The 18,510-nt window shown below is 46.6% G+C and overlaps 1 protein-coding gene across 1 annotated transcript; it reads right to left on the bottom strand.

The window, feature by feature from the left end:
- Positions 1-3,447: 3,447 nt before the first annotated feature.
- LOC122940040 (serine/arginine-rich splicing factor 6-like) lies at positions 3,448-16,011 on the bottom strand. The gene is made up of 6 exons (XM_044296339.1): positions 15,866-16,011; positions 10,737-10,885; positions 7,975-8,087; positions 5,850-6,052; positions 4,901-5,137; positions 3,448-4,733 (listed from the first exon to the last, which is right to left on the bottom strand). Exons 1-6 carry the CDS (start codon positions 15,970-15,972, stop codon positions 3,998-4,000), a joined length of 1,545 nt encoding a protein of 514 aa, XP_044152274.1. The 5' UTR covers positions 15,973-16,011; the 3' UTR covers positions 3,448-3,997.
- Positions 16,012-18,510: the final 2,499 nt, after the last annotated feature.

The raw sequence follows: 18,510 nt of genomic DNA, 5'->3' as shown, positions 1-18,510 counted from the left end.
GCCGGGTACACCTGGTGCTATCAGGGACCTCAGCCTCCTCGTCCGAACTTTGGGTCAGAGAGCCACTGCTTTCTACAGGTTCGTATTCTGACCCGCTAGATTCATCAGATGAGGGTTCCCATTCCTCATCCGACTGTGTCAGAAGCCTGTAGGCCTCTTCAGAAGAATACCCCGTTTGACATTTGGGCAACTAAATATAGGGGTATTCCCTGAGACTACCCAAGAAAAAAAAGCAAGCCTGTCTTACAAATGGGAGGCTAGCGAAGTACCGGAGGCCGCTGCGGTTGATAAAAAATATCAAAACTGATTTTTTTTTATCACCGCAGCGCGTGTAAAGTGAATGCAGTGATCAAAAAAAATAAATAAAAAATGTGTCACTGCGGTGGGGCGGGCGTGGGTGAACGCACTTGTGGGCGACCAATCAGGCCTGATCGGGCAAACACTGTTTTGGGTGGAGGGCGAACTAAAGTGACACTAATCCGATTATAGATCTGACCGTGATCAGTTTTGATCACTTCCAGATACTATAAAAGTACAAATGCTGATTAGCGATACGCTAATCAGCGAATAAGGGACTGCGGTGCGGTGGGCTGGGCGCTAACTGATCCCTAAACTACCTAACCAAGGGGCCTAAACTATCCTAAAACCTAACAGTCAATACCAGTGAAAAAAAAAAGTGACAGTTTACGCTGATCACTTTTTTCCTTTCACTAGTGATTGACAGGGGCGATCAAAGGGTTAATTGGGGTGCAGGGGGTGATCTGGGGCTAGTGTGTGGTGTACTCACTGTGAAGCCTGCTCCTCTGCTGGATCCAACCGACGAAAAGGACCAGCAGAGGAGCAGGGCAGCCATATAACAGATCATATTTACTAATATGATCTGCTATATGGCTTCTGATTGGAATTTTTTAAAAATAAGCAACCTGCCAGCCGCGATCATTGGCTGGCAGGTTGCTGACGAAATACTGCTTTAACTTTTGCCGGCCCGCGATGCGCATGCGCGGGCCGGCTCTGACCGAAATCTCTTTCACTTTCACCACAGCTGGAGTGCCGGAGGTTAGCCATAGGGGTTACAATACAGTCGAGTCACATTATGATGACCACCATCCCAGATAACTGCGTGCAGAAAGGACAGCAGGTAGACAGGCTGGGAGTCACTCAATAAGGTCCTGGTAGGTTGTCGCATGTATCTGGAGCCATGCTGACTGCAGTGCATCCCACAGAGCGAACACAAGGATAGAGGTGACCTAACAGAAGCTCAATTGGGTTAAAGTGTGGGAAATTACCTTCCAACCAATGTCAGACATTTCTAGCCGTGTGACATTGTTTTGCTGAAAGATTCCCACCTGCCCCAGGGAAGACAATCAGAATGTATATGTACATGATCTGCAAATCAGTTGCGAGGGCCTTCCACATTGATAAGCGTCCCAGAGAATGCCACAAACCCAGACCATAACACTGCCACCACCAGCATGTTTTCTTCCAGCAATGGTAGCAGGGTTGTTCTTTGATGGTGTGTCAGGCGAGCAATATCATCCATCCATGAAGCTGAATATTACGGCAACCCTTTGCCAATCAGCTGAGGTCCAATTCTGATACTGACACGCAAAGTGAACTTTTTTTTTTACCAATACCACTTTGTTAGCAGAGGTGCAGTGACCTCCGTCTGCTTCAGGGCCCCATACACAGTAGGGTTCATTGCCGTTTTAGCCACACAACTGGTAGCCGCCTGGTTAAGAGTGTTGAACCACCCTTGCGCACCTTCGCAGCAAACGTCATCTCACATCAATCGTGCGTGGTGTTTCCACGTCGCTTATTCAAATGGTGTCATTTGTCCATTCCCAATACAGCAGGATGCTAACACAAACTGCAGTTTCAGAAATACTGCCTTCCTTTGCTCCGAGCCAATAATGATCCTTTGTAACTCTTGATAAATTGCCCCTTTTACCCATGACAGGGATATGTGCGCTGATAACCTCACACCAAGCCAGCTCACCACAAGTGACTGCCTTCATTAGCTACACGTTGCTAATATATAAATTATGATGCAAAAGGGGGTTTACTTTATGGTGCAATAGAGGTTAAATTACTTTAGCATCCAATCGAGGGTTCACATACATATGCGCCAGTGGAGGCACTTACCCATTCATTAACACTGACACCCAGTTCATTCTCTCCCGAGTATCTTTTCTGACAATCATGGCACCGGTCACTGCAGGTCCCACAATTTGGCCCTCTCCTCGACCAATTTGTCCACGTGTGGCTTTTTTTTTTTTTTTAGACTAATGGAACACTGGAGCAAGGCCAGGCAGTGTAAATAATTGCTCACACCTTTTCTGCATAGTTTAAGATACCTCAGGGGTGTGTCTACAGTTTCCAGGCAACAGATCTGCAAAATGTGGACAGCACACAGATGGCTTCCGTGTGTCATCCGCATTTTTCATGGGCCCAATTACTTGATTGGCGCCAAGGGCCACATTTTGGGGGCAAATAGGATATGCTCTATAATTTTCAAAACTGATGCTAACAGCACACAGATGTCAACTGTGTGCTGTCTGCATTTTCTGAAGACCAAGTTTCTGGGTCTGCAGGCGATCCCCAAAAAATGTGGATCGGATGAACAAAAAAAAACATTGTTGTGTGCATGAGAAAACTTATTTATTACAAAGTGCCAACAGAGCAATTTAACATGAATACTGAAAAATACTGGTCAAGTTAAGCAGTGGGGTGGCTTAACACAGGCCGCAGTAAAATGTATGCCTCCCCCGTTATTAAAAATGTCCTATTAGCTGCAATCAGTATTAATAAGGCCCCCAGTAAAAATAATATCCCATTACAGGCCACTCTTGTGCACAAAAAAAAAAAACTCACCTCCACCATTTCATTGATTGATTTTTTTTTATTATTATTTCTTCCCCCCCCCCCCCCCCCCCCTTTATTACATTATCCAAATGGTTTAAAGCGGAAACAACCCAAAGCTCTAGGTCAGTGATGGCGAACCTATGGCACGGGTGCCAGAGGCGGCACTCAGAGCCCTCTATGTGGGCACCCAAGCCCTGGAAAAAGTCTATGGCATAGCAATATGTTTTAGACTTTTCCTGTCATTCATTATCCCCAGGACACACTATGAACAGCACATAAAATGTAGGCTATTAGTCTATTATAGATAAATGATAAAGGACATGAAAGATATATTATATTGGTATCTAGGTTAAATTGCCGTGTTGGCACTTTGCGATAAATAAGTGGGTATTTGGTTGCAGTTTTGGGCACTCGGTCTCTAAAAGGTTCACCATCACTGCTCTAGGTAAATGAAACACACAGCTACCTGCAGTCTGCCATATACACAGCAGTTTGCAGCACAATTCTATGTAAAAATGGATCCTATACACCGGCACCTTGAAAATTCACAGAAAACATTAAAATAATTACAAGGAACTGCAGAAAGCCAGGTTGCACAGCAGAAGAAAACTTTATTTGCTTTGCAAAAATGAACATACAGAACATCCTAAAAAATGAAAAATTAAAAAACGCTTAACAGATAGTACAAACCTTTTATTTACAATGTCAGCAGCTAAACTGAAATGGGATCCCCATTAAAAGTCCCATCAACCACTGAAGTTTTAAATACTTTCTTGCACACAGACAATGCAATGCACTTCATTAGGGGGTGTACATGGAACCCGGCATGGTAATTTGAATGCATCTACTATAGTAATGCACTGTGCATCTACTATAGTAATGCACCGTACTAAGTAACTAAAGGGGAAAATACCTTTCAGCGCCATAACTTCAGCTCTTGAAATTTTCATGCAAAAAAAATAAAAAATTATTGCCTTTTAATATTTACATAGCTGAAACCCTTCCCTTGTCAGGATAGGACAGAAAAACATGACATCACGTCTGTACTGAAACATTTAACAAAGTGATTTATGGGAATCAAATTGTGGGGACCAGTCCTGACACTCGGCATATAAATCTACTTCAAAAACAACGACTACTCTGGGGAGCTAGAACGAGACCTAGAGCTGGCGGCAGAGGTAGCGCGTGGAGGTGGAGAAGTTGACCCTTCCTTACCAGCAGAAGGTGGGCCAGGTGATTTAGACCGGGATCTAGCATCACCTTTACCATTTTCCCTTGGGGAAGGGGATCTGGAACGACTATGGGAAGATCTTTCCTGTTTAGTGTTTGATCGACTCCTAGAACGATCCCTATTGCTTCTTGATCGACTACGAGAGCGGTCATGTTCCCCCTTGGACTGACTTCTGGATCTCTCTCTGGAATCCTCTCTATTTCCCTTTGACAGACTACGAGATCTTTCCTGAGACCTCTCTCTTGATCTTTCTCTAGACTGGCTGCGTGATCGCTCACGAGATCTGTTCTTTCCATTTGATGGACTACGTGATCGTTCTCTGGATTGATCTCTTTTACCCATAGACTCTCGTTTTCCTTTGGAGCGACTTCGGGAACGCTCACGTTTGCTCTTGGAGCGACTGCTGGATCGATCGCGCTTTGACTTTGAGCGGCTGCTAGACCTCCCACGTTTTGATTTGGGACGGCTGCTAGAGCGTTCTCGTTTACCTCTAGAATGACTACGAGATCTCTTGCGTTTTCCCTTGGACCGGCTGCGAGATCGAGAGCCATGATCCGATTTAGGTTTGCTTATTGAACGGGACTTTCTCTGCTTTGATGGTGATCGAGAGGTTTCCTTACTTCTGGACCGAGATTTGGACCTAAAAGAAAAAAGAAAGATTAATGAATCCAAGGAAGGGGGGGGGGGGGGGGGTAACAAATAAAACAGATGTTTTATTCTAGTTAAGGCAGCACAAATCTGTAGCATGTGTGACATTAAGTCTTATTAGGAAAACTTTAATCATTTTTACTAAACAGACATGCTTACCTTGATTGACTCTTAGCAGGTGAATGTGAACGGCTGCGTTTTATTGGAGACCGAGAGCGGCTTTCCTTAACAGGAGACCGAGACGGACTTTTCTTAGCAGGGGAATGAGAGCGACTTCTTTTGGCTGGTGAACGGGAACGACTCTTCTTTGCTGGTGAGCGAGACCTGCTTCTGGATCTGCTGTGGCTGCTATGTCTGCTCCTGCTGCGAGATCGCCTCCTGCTCCGTGATCTTGACCTAACCCCCCAAAAAAGTTTCAAAATTAACCATGTTTGAAGGCTAAATATTTATTTTATGCACTTATATAGCCCTGCTATATTCTGCAGCGCTTTACAGACATTAGCATCAAGCTGTCACCAATGGGCTCACAATCTAAGTTCCCCATCAGGAAGTCTTTGGAGAGTGGGAGGAAACTGGAGAACCCAGAGGAAACCCACACAAATACTAACAAACTTCAATTTCAGATGCAGACATTCGGAATTACAGTTTTGCTGCGGTGTTGCAATTCTAGAGGACCAAAGAAAGATGGAGCAGGGATTATGTATGGAGCTACATCTATACAGATGAAAAATTAGAATAGTGTGCAAAGTTTATTTATTTCAGTAATGCAACTAATATACGAAAGACTCATTACATGCAGTGAGATATTTCAAGTCTTTATTTGTTATAATTTGGATGACTATGGCTTATAGCTTAAGAAACCCCAAAGTCACAATTTTGAGGCACCCTTTGCTCAGGGGATATGGACTACTTAGCTGACTAAGTGACACTTTGAGCCTAGAATATTGAACCTTTTCACAAAATTCTAATCTTTTAAATTTGCATTACTGAAATAAATGAACTTTTGCACAATATTCTAATTTTCCGCGTTTCACCTGTATATTAAGGAACGTGCTATACAAAATAACTATGTACTATCATGTTTTCGCTTCTGAAATGTATCTTTTACCTTGACCTGCTTCCAGAATAAGACCTCCTGTGGCGAGTTTTGCTTTCAACCAGGCGAATTTTTCTGCCATTTATCTCTGTGCCATCTAGCTTGTCAAGAGCTCTCTTCATATCAGAATAGGATCGAAATTCAATCACACCCTCATTGGTATGCTCCTTGTGTGCATCTGCATAGGTAACCTCACCTGCCTGCCTCATGAAATCCTGCAAAGAAAAAAATAAAATAAAGTTGAGAACATGTAATACAGGAAAGGAGCCGTCAACAGGATTAACACATTTCAGCCAAATATTTCTAAATTAACAACCCATACAAAAACGTTGGAATATTAAACTAAACCTGTGCTGCTCCACGTAGAATGACCCTTCAGCTTGCATCAGCCTTGCTCATCTTTTCAAGCGTGTAGAGTACAGATCCCATACACTCTATGGATCTGTACGCTATACACTTGAAAAGCCGATCAGAACTGATGAAAACCAAGGGGGCATAACAGTCTGTGCATCGGTTCGGCACCTTAGTTTTTTTTATTTTTTAAGTTAAAGGTTTAGGTTACCCTTTAAAAGGGTTATCCCATTACGAATGTAAAAAATGAAAAATCAGACATCATATAGTATATGGCAATTTCTAACAAAGCTAGAACCAGCCCTTCACCTCACATGGATCCAGATCCATCTCCACATTCATTGCTCTGCTAGTTATATCAAGCTGCCAGCTCAAGCGGAGTGTCTGGGCTCTCCCCATCACAGCTCAGGGGGGGACGTGTCTGGGCTCTCCCCATCACAGCTCAGGGGGGACGTGTCTGGGCTCTCCCCATCACAGCTCAGGGGGGACGTGTCTGGGCTCTCCCCATCACAGCTCAGGGGGGACGTGTCTGGGCTCTCCCCATCACAGCTCAGGGGGGACGTGTCTGGGCTCTCCCCATCACAGCTCAGGGGGGACGTGTCTGGGCTCTCCCCATCACAGCTCAGGGGGGACGTGTCTGGGCTCTCCCCATCACAGCTCAGGGGGGCAGTTGAAGGATGAAACTGAGCATGTGCGGCCTTTTCAGTGAGCAGGTCAAAGAAATGAGAAAAAAAACAGCAGGTGCCGCTATACAGATAGATTATATGGAATAACTAAGTGGCTGTACTAACTGTTTAATTACAAGAGTATTCAGATCCAGGTGCTGGTTTGAAAACTGTAGAATATTTTTCATGGGACAACCACTTTAAGACATGAAAATCAGTCATATTCAATGCCTTTTAAAAGGGTCTCTGGGAATTAGGAGCTGTCCACGTTAAATAGAATTTTCCCCATGCCACCGAAAGGTTTGAAATAAAAATATATACCAACTTGTTTCTCCTGCACGGTCTCAGTGCCCCAGTCTGTAGTCCTCCCATTTTTGCATATAATTAAAGTGATAACCTACAGGTATACACAGGTTTAGTACAGCCAATGACTGTCCTCAGGGGGTCTCGTAATGAACATCTTTAAGGACCGTAGTAATCTGCAGTCACATGCTGTGAAGCTCTATGTCACCACTGTAGCCTTGCATAGAAAGATCAGAAAGAGGACCCGACCAGGGGTGCGGAGTGCTGCAGGAGAAACAGGCGAGCATATTATGAAAAATTTCTCAAAATTCCATAAACAGTCATGTATGTCCCATCCAAGCATATATGGCTTTGTACTGTTGCCAGCTGTCATTGTGAAAGCCTATGGCTGCCCCGGTATCAACAGACTAAACATACTTACTGGGCATCCTTCGTGTCCATAGGCTGCAAGATGGTGGCGGTCACGTGATAGCACCCTTGGGCTGCTCCTGAATACTATTACTTCTGCCTAGACGTTAAACGGTGCTGGACACATCTGGCACATGCTCAGACGCGGGAAGGGGCCACAGCGCTCATCCTTCTATTCATATTATACCACGCACAGCACTGTATACTTGAATGTGACTGATGGACATGAGGTTACAGGCTGAGGCACTTAAGTAGGGGCCTCACCCTTTTATAAAAACTAATTTGAAGGGGTGCCAAGAATTAAATCCCAGAATACAGAAGACCTATCCTGAGGACAGCATCACTTAAATCACAGAAAGCCCATTTCAAGGTTGCTATCTAGAAACTGACAGCAAGTCTACGATACGTACCTTAAGGTCCTGCCAGCTGCAGCGACTAGAGAGGTTTTCCACAATTAGTCTGAACTCTGTACGTACAGGCGGACCATACTTATCTCTGCCAGATCTTTGGCTCCTGTAGCCACCTTTACACATAGAAAGAAAATGTCAGGGCTGCATACCAGATGCACAAGTTATTATCTAATTCTCTGAATTTCTGGGAGGGCATTAAAGACTAGAGTATGCAATGCTTTACTTAAAACCTCCTTTGAAGCCGTGATTCTGGCGAGTGATTAGCAGCAGGGACGTTGAGTTACTCCGTTCTGCTGTGATAAGAATGGGTATTGCTTAATGAGTGAAGTCAACCTCATCAACATGAAATCTTACAGGATTTAATGACATTACAAGGTTTAACTTATTTACATGCATTTCTACAAAGTTATGTAACAAGAGAAGCCAGTCACTTCATTACATTAAGGCAGGAGGTATAAGAAGTGGCACTTGGAAGCACACGCAAGGGGAGTCACCTAGTCCAGATTAAAGCCGGTTTTGTCTAACCCTTTTAATCCTCACCATCACCCTGCGTCTAATGGCAATAGGCTGCTGTCGTCATGGCTTCCGGTAAGGTCAGCCAAAGGGTCATAGGGCAAGGGTCACACAATGTTTGGAAAGGCCAACCAGGAAAGGCAGTCATCTTAAGCCTCAATGGTCTCAGCCCCCACTGGTCTCTTTCAAATTGAAACATCAAGGACGGTTAAAAAGGATTTTGGAATTCAACATGCAAAAAGGTTAAGAATATACAAGTTAAAATACATTCATAACACCATAGTAACCAATGTAACCCCAAATGATATCCCATATTTAAAGGGATTTTCTGGAAGAAGAATACTGATGATCTATCATTAGGATAGGTTATCAATGTCAGATCGGTGGGGGATTCGACTCCAAGATCAGCTGTTTGCAGAGGCCATGGTGCTCTTTGAGCGATGCATCCTCTTCCTAGGCCAGTGTATTGGTCACAAGGCCTATGTGCAGCTCAGTCCCACTCAAGTGAATGGACCTAGGCTGCAACACCCACAGCCACATACAACAGTTTATCAGCTGGGGTGCCGAGGGTCGGACCCTCATCAATGAGATATTGATCATCATACTCAGGAACAATCAATATTAAACTCCCAGAAACCCCTTTAACATTAACATATGTTAGAGAATTTAGGGTTCCTCCACGTGTGCAGAATGGCACCATGCAGCTAATTACTGTGTGTTTTCATCTGTATATTCAAAAAACGTACAAAAGCAACTTCTGAAAAATGCACATAGTAATAAGCTGCAGAGCTAAAAGGCTGTGCCATACGGCACGTGTGAAAGTGCTCCTAAAATTCACCACCGACACTACAGGAGTCAACTCATAAGTGGGTCAGATTATCTACTACATCCTAATTATGGCCCATGCTGTACAAAACTGCTTAAAGCCTAACTAACTATTCCAGCAATCAAGTAAGGCTACTTTCACACCTGCGGCATAGGATTCTGGCAGGCAGTTCTGTCGCCGGAAGTGCCTGACGGATCTGGCAATCAGGACGCAAAATGATGGCATTCGTCAAACAGATCCGGATCAGTCTGACAAATGCATTGAAATACCGGATCAGTCTCTCCAGTGTCATCCGGAAAAACTGATCCGGTATTTTTTTTTTTTCAAATGCGCATTTTTAAAGGTCTGCGCATGCGCAGACCGAAAAGCCGGTTCCGTTTTGCCTTAAAACTTAATGCCGGATCCTGCACTAATACACTTCAATGTAAATTAATGTCAGATATGGCAAGTGATCAGTATTTTTGGCCGGAGAGAAAACTGCAGCATGCTGCTGTATTTTCTCCATCCCAAAAAACTTAAGCGGGACTGAACTGATGCATCCTGATCAGAATGCTCTCCATTCAGAATGCATTAGGATAAAACTGATCAGTTTTTTTTTCCGGTATTGATCCCGAGGACGGAACTCACTACTGGGAAACAAAAACGCTAGTGTAAAGTACCCTAAGAAAGCGACAGCTTGAGACCCAGCAGCCATGGAGCCGCTTACAGATCTAAAGTGTCGGAGGAATAATCCAGTCCACAAAACGTATTATTCCAGTCTGAAATGAAACTACTTTTCTTACTGCTATTAAAATTGTAAGACATTCAACTTTATGTTTCACAATGCAAAAAGCTTAAAGCATAATAAGGCTGCATTCACACCGGGTTTCAGTCGCGCAGCCTGTTCTTTTACCAGACAAAACTGTGCTCTATTCTGTCTGCTGGAACCTGTGACGGAGACCCCACATGGAGCCTCTGACGCAGATGTGAAGGCAGCCTAACATGCAGAATCTCAGTTCTGCCTGGACCCCCAACTCCTCACCCCACTGCTGTTACCAGCCTCTGTGCGCTCCAAGTTCAGGTGTGCCACCGCTTTTCTGCTAATGTGGAAGCTAACCAAGCAGCATGTCTAAACAGACTGCATCGCAGCCTACATACACCGCACAATAGATCACTGTTGGTTGTGATCGCTCTGTGTACAATTAGGTGCCAAACGTGAGGAAAAGCAGATGCGAACACCGCAGGCAGAGGTTGGTAAAGGCAGCAGAAGAGAAGTGTGGGTCCAGAATGTGCATTTAAGGACTATGAGCTGTTACTTTACTGACATACCCAAAACTGAAATTCTGTCAACTTTCTCTATGCACTTCTAGCACTCCTACATTATACAGCCAATACAGTCTCTAGGACTCCCCAAAGAACTGTGACCAAAAAATGCAATGCTTACTGCGACTTCCAAAGTTGAACCCATCTCTGTCCCGGCGTGGTCCCCGGGCATGCTCTACGATCACACGCTCTCCGCAAAGGTCTTTGCCATTCAGCTCATACACAGCATCGTCAGCGTCACGTGAGTCTTCAAACTCCACAAAACCGTACCTAAAAAGATAAAAGCCATTACACTTTGCACTGTACAGAACTGACAGTTAGAAATAAGAAATCAATTAGTACAAAAACGTAATAGCCAGGCAAATACACAAACTGTCCTCTTTATAGAAAAACCTTGGTTTGCTCCAATTCTTCAGACTCCCCCGTTGTTGGGAATACAGCATTGAAGTCATGACTGCATCAGAACGGGTCCAGTAGAATACCAGACACCTGCTTCTCAATGTTCTGCTGTGGTCATGAGATAAGGGGAAGTTTTAGCATGGACGGGGGTCGTCATGGTCTGAACTGTGGAGAAGCCATGCTACAGACAAATGGCAACTTCAATGTAGTCAATTACTGGCAAGCTTAAAAGGGGTTTTCCGAGACTAAAAAGTGTCCCCCATATGCCCGTGGCCCTCACACTAAATCTACTTACCTGGCTACCCACGCACGGATGAAAACATCCGGTGTTGGGGGCAGCCAATGGCAGGCAGTGACGGGGATGAGCCTCCCTAGCACTGCAGATGACTAGGGAGACTCTGCCAAGTCTGCCATCCCCCCAACACCAGATGTTTTCATCCTCGCACAGGGACCAGGTAAGTATATTCAGTGTGAGGGGCCTGGGAATATGGGGGACAATTTTTCTCAGATAACCCCTTTGAAAAAGGCAGGGCTGTGGAGTCGGAGTCGAGGAGTCGGAGTCAATTTTGGGTACCTGGAGTCGGAGTCGGCAAAAAATGAACCGACTCCAACTAAATTTAAATTGGAATAAAAAAAAATAAAAAAAGCAAGTTTAAATGTCCGAATTCATAAACAGTTATAATTAATGACTTCTCTACTGTAAGAATAAAGGCCAATGCATGCAGTGCGTCACGTAACCGCAAAACAAACGCGTTCAGTGATGTGAAGAAGCTTTTCATATGCTTCACTATATGGCACGCAATGCACAATTAGGAGTGGCAATACATATACTTTCCATAGTGCTGTGTTCTGATGTTACAGGGAACACAATGCCCATGGTTATCCTCGCCTCTCACTGATAAGGGATTAAGTAAATATGTGTTTGCAGGACTAGAGACACTTGTATAAGTGAAGGGAATGGATGGTCAATAGCTCAAGACTGAAGCTGTAAACCATTGGAAAAACTGCTGTCATTCAGCTGAGGCTATAAAACGTGTAAACTCAGAATGTTATCTTAAACTTTAAACATGACTATGGGATTCTTCTAGGGCAGTGATGGCAAACCTTTTAGAGACCGAGTGCCCAAACTGCACCCCAAAACCCACATATTTATCACAAAGTGCCAACATGGGAATTTCCCCTGAACACTACAGTCCAGTATAGTATATCTTCCATGTACTTTTCGCTATAAAAGCCTGTTTACACTCAGTGCGCTGCCTGTGGTGTTCATAGTACGCCTGCGCTGATGAATGGCAGGAAAAGTCTAAGGCCTCCTGCACATGACTGTAGGTGTCCCGTTGCCATATTGAGGACCGCATTTGCGGATCCGCAATACATGGGCACCGCTCCAAGTGCATTCCGCATCACGGATGCGGACGCTTTCACTTTAATGGGTCCGCCAAATCCGGAGATGCGGAATGGAAGCACAGAACGGAACCCTACGGAGAGGTTCCATGGGGTTTCATCCCGTACTTCCGTTCCGAAAAAAGATAGAACATGTCCTATCTTTTTGCAGATCGTGGACCCATTAAAGTGAATGGGTCCGTGATCCACTGCGGCTGCCCCATGGTCAGTGTTCTTGCATTGCGGCCCGCAGCACGGCCACGGGGTTCGTGTGCAGGAGGCCTAAGGCATATTGGTACACCATAGACTTTTCCAGGGTGCAAGTGCCCACAGAGAGGGCTCTGAGTGCCGCCTCTGGCACCCGTGCCATAGGTTCGCCATCACTGTTCTAGGGAAATCATGTTTTAAAATAAATGTCCCTTCCTGGATCCTCCCACTGCCCTGTCTTCAGCAGAAGATCAGCACACAAAGGAGAAGGCAGCAGCTTCTGCCCAACTACCTCTCTGTGCTAGAAGAGCTTAGAAGAACTTCTTTCTTTCCTTCAAGGAATGTATAAAATACATTTGCATATTAAATACAGAGGAGTCGGAGTCGGGGAGTCGGAAGTACAAAAAACTGAGGAGTCGGAGCATTTATCTACCGACTCCACAGCCCTGGAAAAAGGACCTGTCACCGCTCCTGACGTCTGTTTTAGTAACTTCTTGCATTCCCCATGTAATACCAATTCTGGAGCATCTATTCTCATGACTATGCTGTGCCATTCCTGTATTTCTGCTAGAAGTTGGCAGCAGTCTGCGTGTCTGACTGTCCAGTGCTGCTGGAGTCACTGTACAGGGACACACCGCCAGCTGGTAACACCCAGCATGCTGCTGGCATTTCATTGATAAACTTAATAGAAATGTTCGCAAAGAGCTTCTATTTTTCCATTTATAGTAGGTATAATACCACTTTAATTTAGCATGATCCCCATTTCTAAGCTCCATTGTTTATATGTGAAACGTTGTGCAGCCATTTTTTTTTTCCTAATAGAAATAACAGGAATTGGAGAAAGCAGAGCAATAAAAAAACAAGCAGTTATTAACAATTTATAGGGGTATTCCCATCACAGACAATGGGTGCATATCACTGAGAATGGAGCGGGGAAATGAAAGGAGGGTGCACTGCGCATGCGCCCTCTATTCATTTCTATAGGACTGCTGAAAATAGAGCACTGACCCTGCTATTATCATTTTCCCCATAGAAATGAAAGGAAGCATGGGTCACTCGTGCGTTCCCATTCACTTCTATGGGAGCAGCGCTTGGCAGTGGATGAACCCCAGGAAATCCAGGGTCCTCCAGCCACCACTCTCCCCGCTCCGTTCTCACTGTAGGTGACCCGCACCTATCAGACAATGGGGACATATCCTAGCAATATGCCCCCATTGTCTGTGATGGGAAACCCCTTTAAAGAGAGCCAACTGGCTGTAAAACGACTCTAGCTTGCATGCTTATTCCAATGAGAGGGAAAATAAGCCATTGCACATCGGCAGTAACTCGGCATGTCGAGAATTAAAGGACACCTGTCAGCAGAAGACATCTGTGTTGGTCCCAGGTTCATATGTGCCCGCATTAGTGAGAAAAATGATGGTTTATCATATGCAAATTAGACTGTAGGAGCAACGGGGGCGTTGGCATTACACCTAGAGGCTCTTTGACAGGGCCAGGCAGCAACACTAACAAACTCCACAATGGCAGACCATGCATCCAAAGCAGCTGTGTAACGCAGACTCCGGCTACAAGGCCTCGTTCACATGAGCGGGTTTTCCATCCGGATGTGACATGTAGTGAACACACAGCATCCAGACTGAGTCCTGACCCATTCATCTCGAAGTCGCAGCATCTTCTATATTGTACGTTTTTCCACAAAGCTCTGGCTCCATAGAAGTGAATGGGGCTGGCAGGAAAGATGGACGGCTAGGACGCTAGAAGATATTGAAGGTTAATCAGTTTTTCTTCACACGTATGAAAACACATGCTATCCGGATGGAAAAAGAAACACTGGACGCCATTGCAGACATATCTGATTGAACTGATGACCACAAGGCCGTGCAGGAGGCGCCTCTACCTCATACAGGACCATAGGCCGTGCAGGAGGCGCCTCGTACCTCATACAGGACCATTAGGCCGTGCAGGAGGCGCCTCGTACCTCATACAGGACCATTAGGCCGTGCAGGAGGCGCCTCGTACCTCATACAGGACCATTAGGCCGTGCAGGAGGCGCCTCGTACCTCATACAGGACCATTAGGCCGTGCAGGAGGCGCCTCGTACCTCATACAGGACCATTAGGCCGTGCAGGAGGCGCCTCGTACCTCATACAGGACCATTAGGCCGTGCAGGAGGCGCCTCGTACCTCATACAGGACCATTAGGCCGTGCAGGAGGCACTCGTACCTCATACAGGACCATTAGGCCGTGCAGAAGGCACTAGTACCTCATACAGGACCATAGGCCGTGCAGGAGGCACTAGTACCTCATACAGGACCATAGGCCGTGCAGGAGGCACTAGTACCTCATACAGGACCATAGGCCGTGCAGGAGGCACTAGTACCTCATACAGGACCATAGGCCGTGCAGGAGGCACTAGTACCTCATACAGGACCATAGGCCGTGCAGGAGGCACTAGTACCTCATACAGGACCATAGGCCGTGCAGGAGGCACTAGTACCTCATACAGGACCATAGGCCGTGCAGGAGGCACTAGTACCTCATACAGGACCATAGGCCGTGCAGGAGGCACTAGTACCTCATACAGGACCATAGGCCGTGCAGGAGGCACTAGTACCTCATACAGGACCATAGGCCGTGCAGGAGGCACTAGTACCTCATACAGGACCATAGTCTGTGCAGGAGGCACCTCTACCTCATACATGACCATAGTCTGTGCAGGAGGCACCTCTACCTCATACAGGACCATAGGCTGTGCAGGAGGCACCACTACCTCATACATGACCATAGGCTGTGCAGGAGGCACCACTACCTCATACATGACCATAGGCTGTGCAGGAGGCACCACTACCTCATACAGGACCATAAGGCCATGCAGGAGGCACCTCCAGCCCATGGACACAGCCTCACACATGTGGCAGGCCTGTAGTATCACACAGCCGGTATACTCCGGCTCCATGTGCCTGATAACACGCGGGATGAGTCCCGGTTATCATCGGCCACCAGAGCAGCGCAGATCGCCCGTGCAGCCCGGTGACGTCACAGAGCCATGCCTCTACGTCACCGAGTCTATGTAACCGCTCAGCCCGTCTTCGGCAGCACAATACCCGCTCAGCCATGTCGCGCCTCCACTTAAACCCCAACAAAATGGCCACCGAGAAATCTCACCACAGCGGGCGCCCCATCTAAAAATCATGACGACAACACAGGCCTAAAGCCTGGTGCAAAAACGGCGCTATGCAACAACATCCGTATTTCCCTCACCCATTCTTCAGATCCACCTCCAGTAGCTTTCCGTAACCTCCGAAAAACCTCTGGATGTCCTTCTCCCGGACGTGATAACTCAGCCTCCCGATGTACACACGCGGCATGGCGCTGCTACAGAAGATGGCGGCCTCAGCTCCGCAGAAGAGTGACGTGACAAAGGCGGGAGGTGAGCTTTATAAAGTACGTGGGCGTGGTTAGAGAAAGAGGCGGGAAATCGCACGCGCAGTGTAACAGCAGGTATTGGGTTGAGATTAGAATGGAGCGGGTTAAAGGAGGTCCTTGCTGTGAAGTCAGTAAATTGGGGGCTGAAAGGGGGTCTTTCCCTTTACTCTTCATGTGCCCTAACATATTACTAACCCCTGACCCTAATCTGTGGCTTGCCTAGGGTGTTTGGCACCCAGGGCGGGTCCTTTCTCTGGCACCCCATTCCCGGCCCACCAGTACTTGACCACATACCTCTTCCAGTGACATCTCCTCTCATGTAGACCTTCTCTTTCCTCTTCTCCGTTAGACCGCCATGACAAATTCTTTCAGCCACATCTCGTCTCTATAGACTTTGTAACAGACACGTTAGATTTCTCAGTTTTTCCATCAACCCTCCCCCATCCTGGTGTCCTCACAGTGTCATCCTGCTGCCACTCCCAATACTGTGCCGTTGTGCCCCCCAATGCCCCAGGTACTATACTGCTGAAAAAATAGTGACCCTAATAGATATAATTGGGGTCATTTATCAAACTGGTGTAACGTAGAACTGATTTCCAAAAGAGCTGTCAAATATGAAAGGGAGAATCTGATTGGCTGCTATGGGCAACTAAGCCAGTTCTACTGTACACCAGTTTGATTAATTACCCCAAATATTTGTCCCTGTAGTGTCCACACATGGGCGTAGAGATCACCATAGCAGCCATAGCAATGGCTATGGGGCCCTACGCCACTGGGGGCCCGGGCTGCCTGCTTTATTATAATTTTTTTTAATTCATGTGGTATAGCTACAGGGGTTGCAGGCCCCTCCAGGACAGACAGAGAAAGCGCTATCTGCAGGGCCTGCAGGCTGTGGGCAGTGCGATAGGGGGCGGCTGGAGGCAGAGAGGCATACCTGCAGTGAGGAGATGGAGTGGTCCCGCTCCCAGTCTGGGCGGCGGTCCTACTGGCCAGAAGTGGAAGAGGTGGCGCGTACAGCGAAGCTGCGTGCTGCTGGGCCTGGCAGCGCTGCTGGAGTGAGGGGGCGCGCAGACGTTCAAGTGGCTGTGAGGTGAGGGCTGGCTGACTTTGGGACTGGTAAAATTTACTCTGGAGTCCTGGACCCTTATATCTAGGGAGGAGGGGGGAGCAGGACCCTGGAGGTCTGGACCAGTACATTTAAGGAGAAGGGGGGAGCAGGACCTGGAGGTATGGTCTGGACCATTATATAGGGGGAATACGACACTGGACCATTATATCTGGGGAGGAGGGGGAGCAGGACCCTGGAGGTCTGGACCATTATATTTAGGGGAGAGCAGGACCCTGGAGGTCTAGACCAATTTATTGAGGGGCGAGCCGCAGGATCTCCAAGGTCTAAATTAAATTGGGGAGGAGGGGGAGCAGGACCCTGGAGGTCTGGACCATTATATTTAGGGGAGAGCAGGACCCTGGAGGTCTAGACCAATTTATTGAGGGGCAAGCCGCAGGATCTCCAAGGTCTAAATTAAATTGGGGAGGAGGGGGAGCAGGACCCTGGAGGTCTGGACCATTATATTTAGGGGAGAGCAGGACCCTGGAGGTCTAGACCAATTTATTGAGGGGGGAGCCGCAGGATCTCCAAGGTCTAAATTAAATTGGGGGGGGGGGGGGAGCAGGACACTTGACGTCTAGACCATTATATCTGGGGACTGGCGGTGGGAGATTTAGGATGGGTGTGGGGTGGGAGGTCTTGGAGGAGTGTGGGGATGCTGGGGTAGGAGGTACTGGAGGTGTGTTTGGGTGGGAGCTCTGGAAGGGGTGGGAGGTCTGACAGGCATGTGGGGGTGGGAGATCCGGGAGAGGGGCCCATAAATTTTTTTGCTATGGGGCCCAGTCATTTCTAGCTGCGCCCCTGTGTCCACAGCAGCTATAATGTCCCCTAGAGTGCCCCCAGTAATAATAACACCCTATATTGTGCTCCAGGTAATAATCCCTGAATAGTGCCCCCAGAAATAATAGAATTGCCCCTACAGTGCCTCCCCAATAGAAAGGCCCCCTCACACTGCTCAATACAGTAATTTCCCCCACACTGCCCAATATAGTAATTTGCCCCACACTGCCCCCTCACAGTTATTTCCACCGCACTTCCCCCGCACAGTAATTTCCCCCACACTTCCCCATAAAGTAATTTGCACCACACTGCCCCCATATATTATTACACAACAAGGTCTATAGTTAGATAATTCTAATGTTACCGGAATACTCAACAATACTATTCAACAACAACAAGAAATGAGTATATAATTCCTTGAACAAAAATATATATTTATTAAATTCATTTAAAAGGTGTACAAGACACAAATACAGACTGTTACTATGATGAGAACATCCAAAGTTATCCACATCTATGACACCCGATAGCTATGCAATGAAAACTGTAACTACCATAAGTGATAGAATGAAGACATTCTATGTGCCTAACT

Source organism: Bufo gargarizans, chromosome 6 (assembly GCF_014858855.1).
Source record: "Bufo gargarizans isolate SCDJY-AF-19 chromosome 6, ASM1485885v1, whole genome shotgun sequence".
Lineage (NCBI taxonomy): Eukaryota > Metazoa > Chordata > Amphibia > Anura > Bufonidae > Bufo > Bufo gargarizans.
Note: the sequence above shows the minus strand (reverse complement) of the source record. Positions and strands in the feature narration are given on the sequence as shown.

Bases quoted from the DNA above. Each gene is read 5' to 3' on its own strand.
- LOC122940040 (XM_044296339.1), bottom strand. From the start codon at position 15,972: ATGCCGCGTGTGTACATCGGGAGGCTGAGTTATCACGTCCGGGAGAAG. The intron at 10,886-15,865 runs GTGAGGGAAATA...TTATCTTTTTAG, and splicing joins GAGGTGGATCTGAAGAATGG to GTACGGTTTTGTGGAGTTTG. The intron at 8,088-10,736 runs GTAAGCATTGCA...CTATGTGTAAAG, and splicing joins GTTCAACTTTGGAAGTCGCA to GTGGCTACAGGAGCCAAAGA.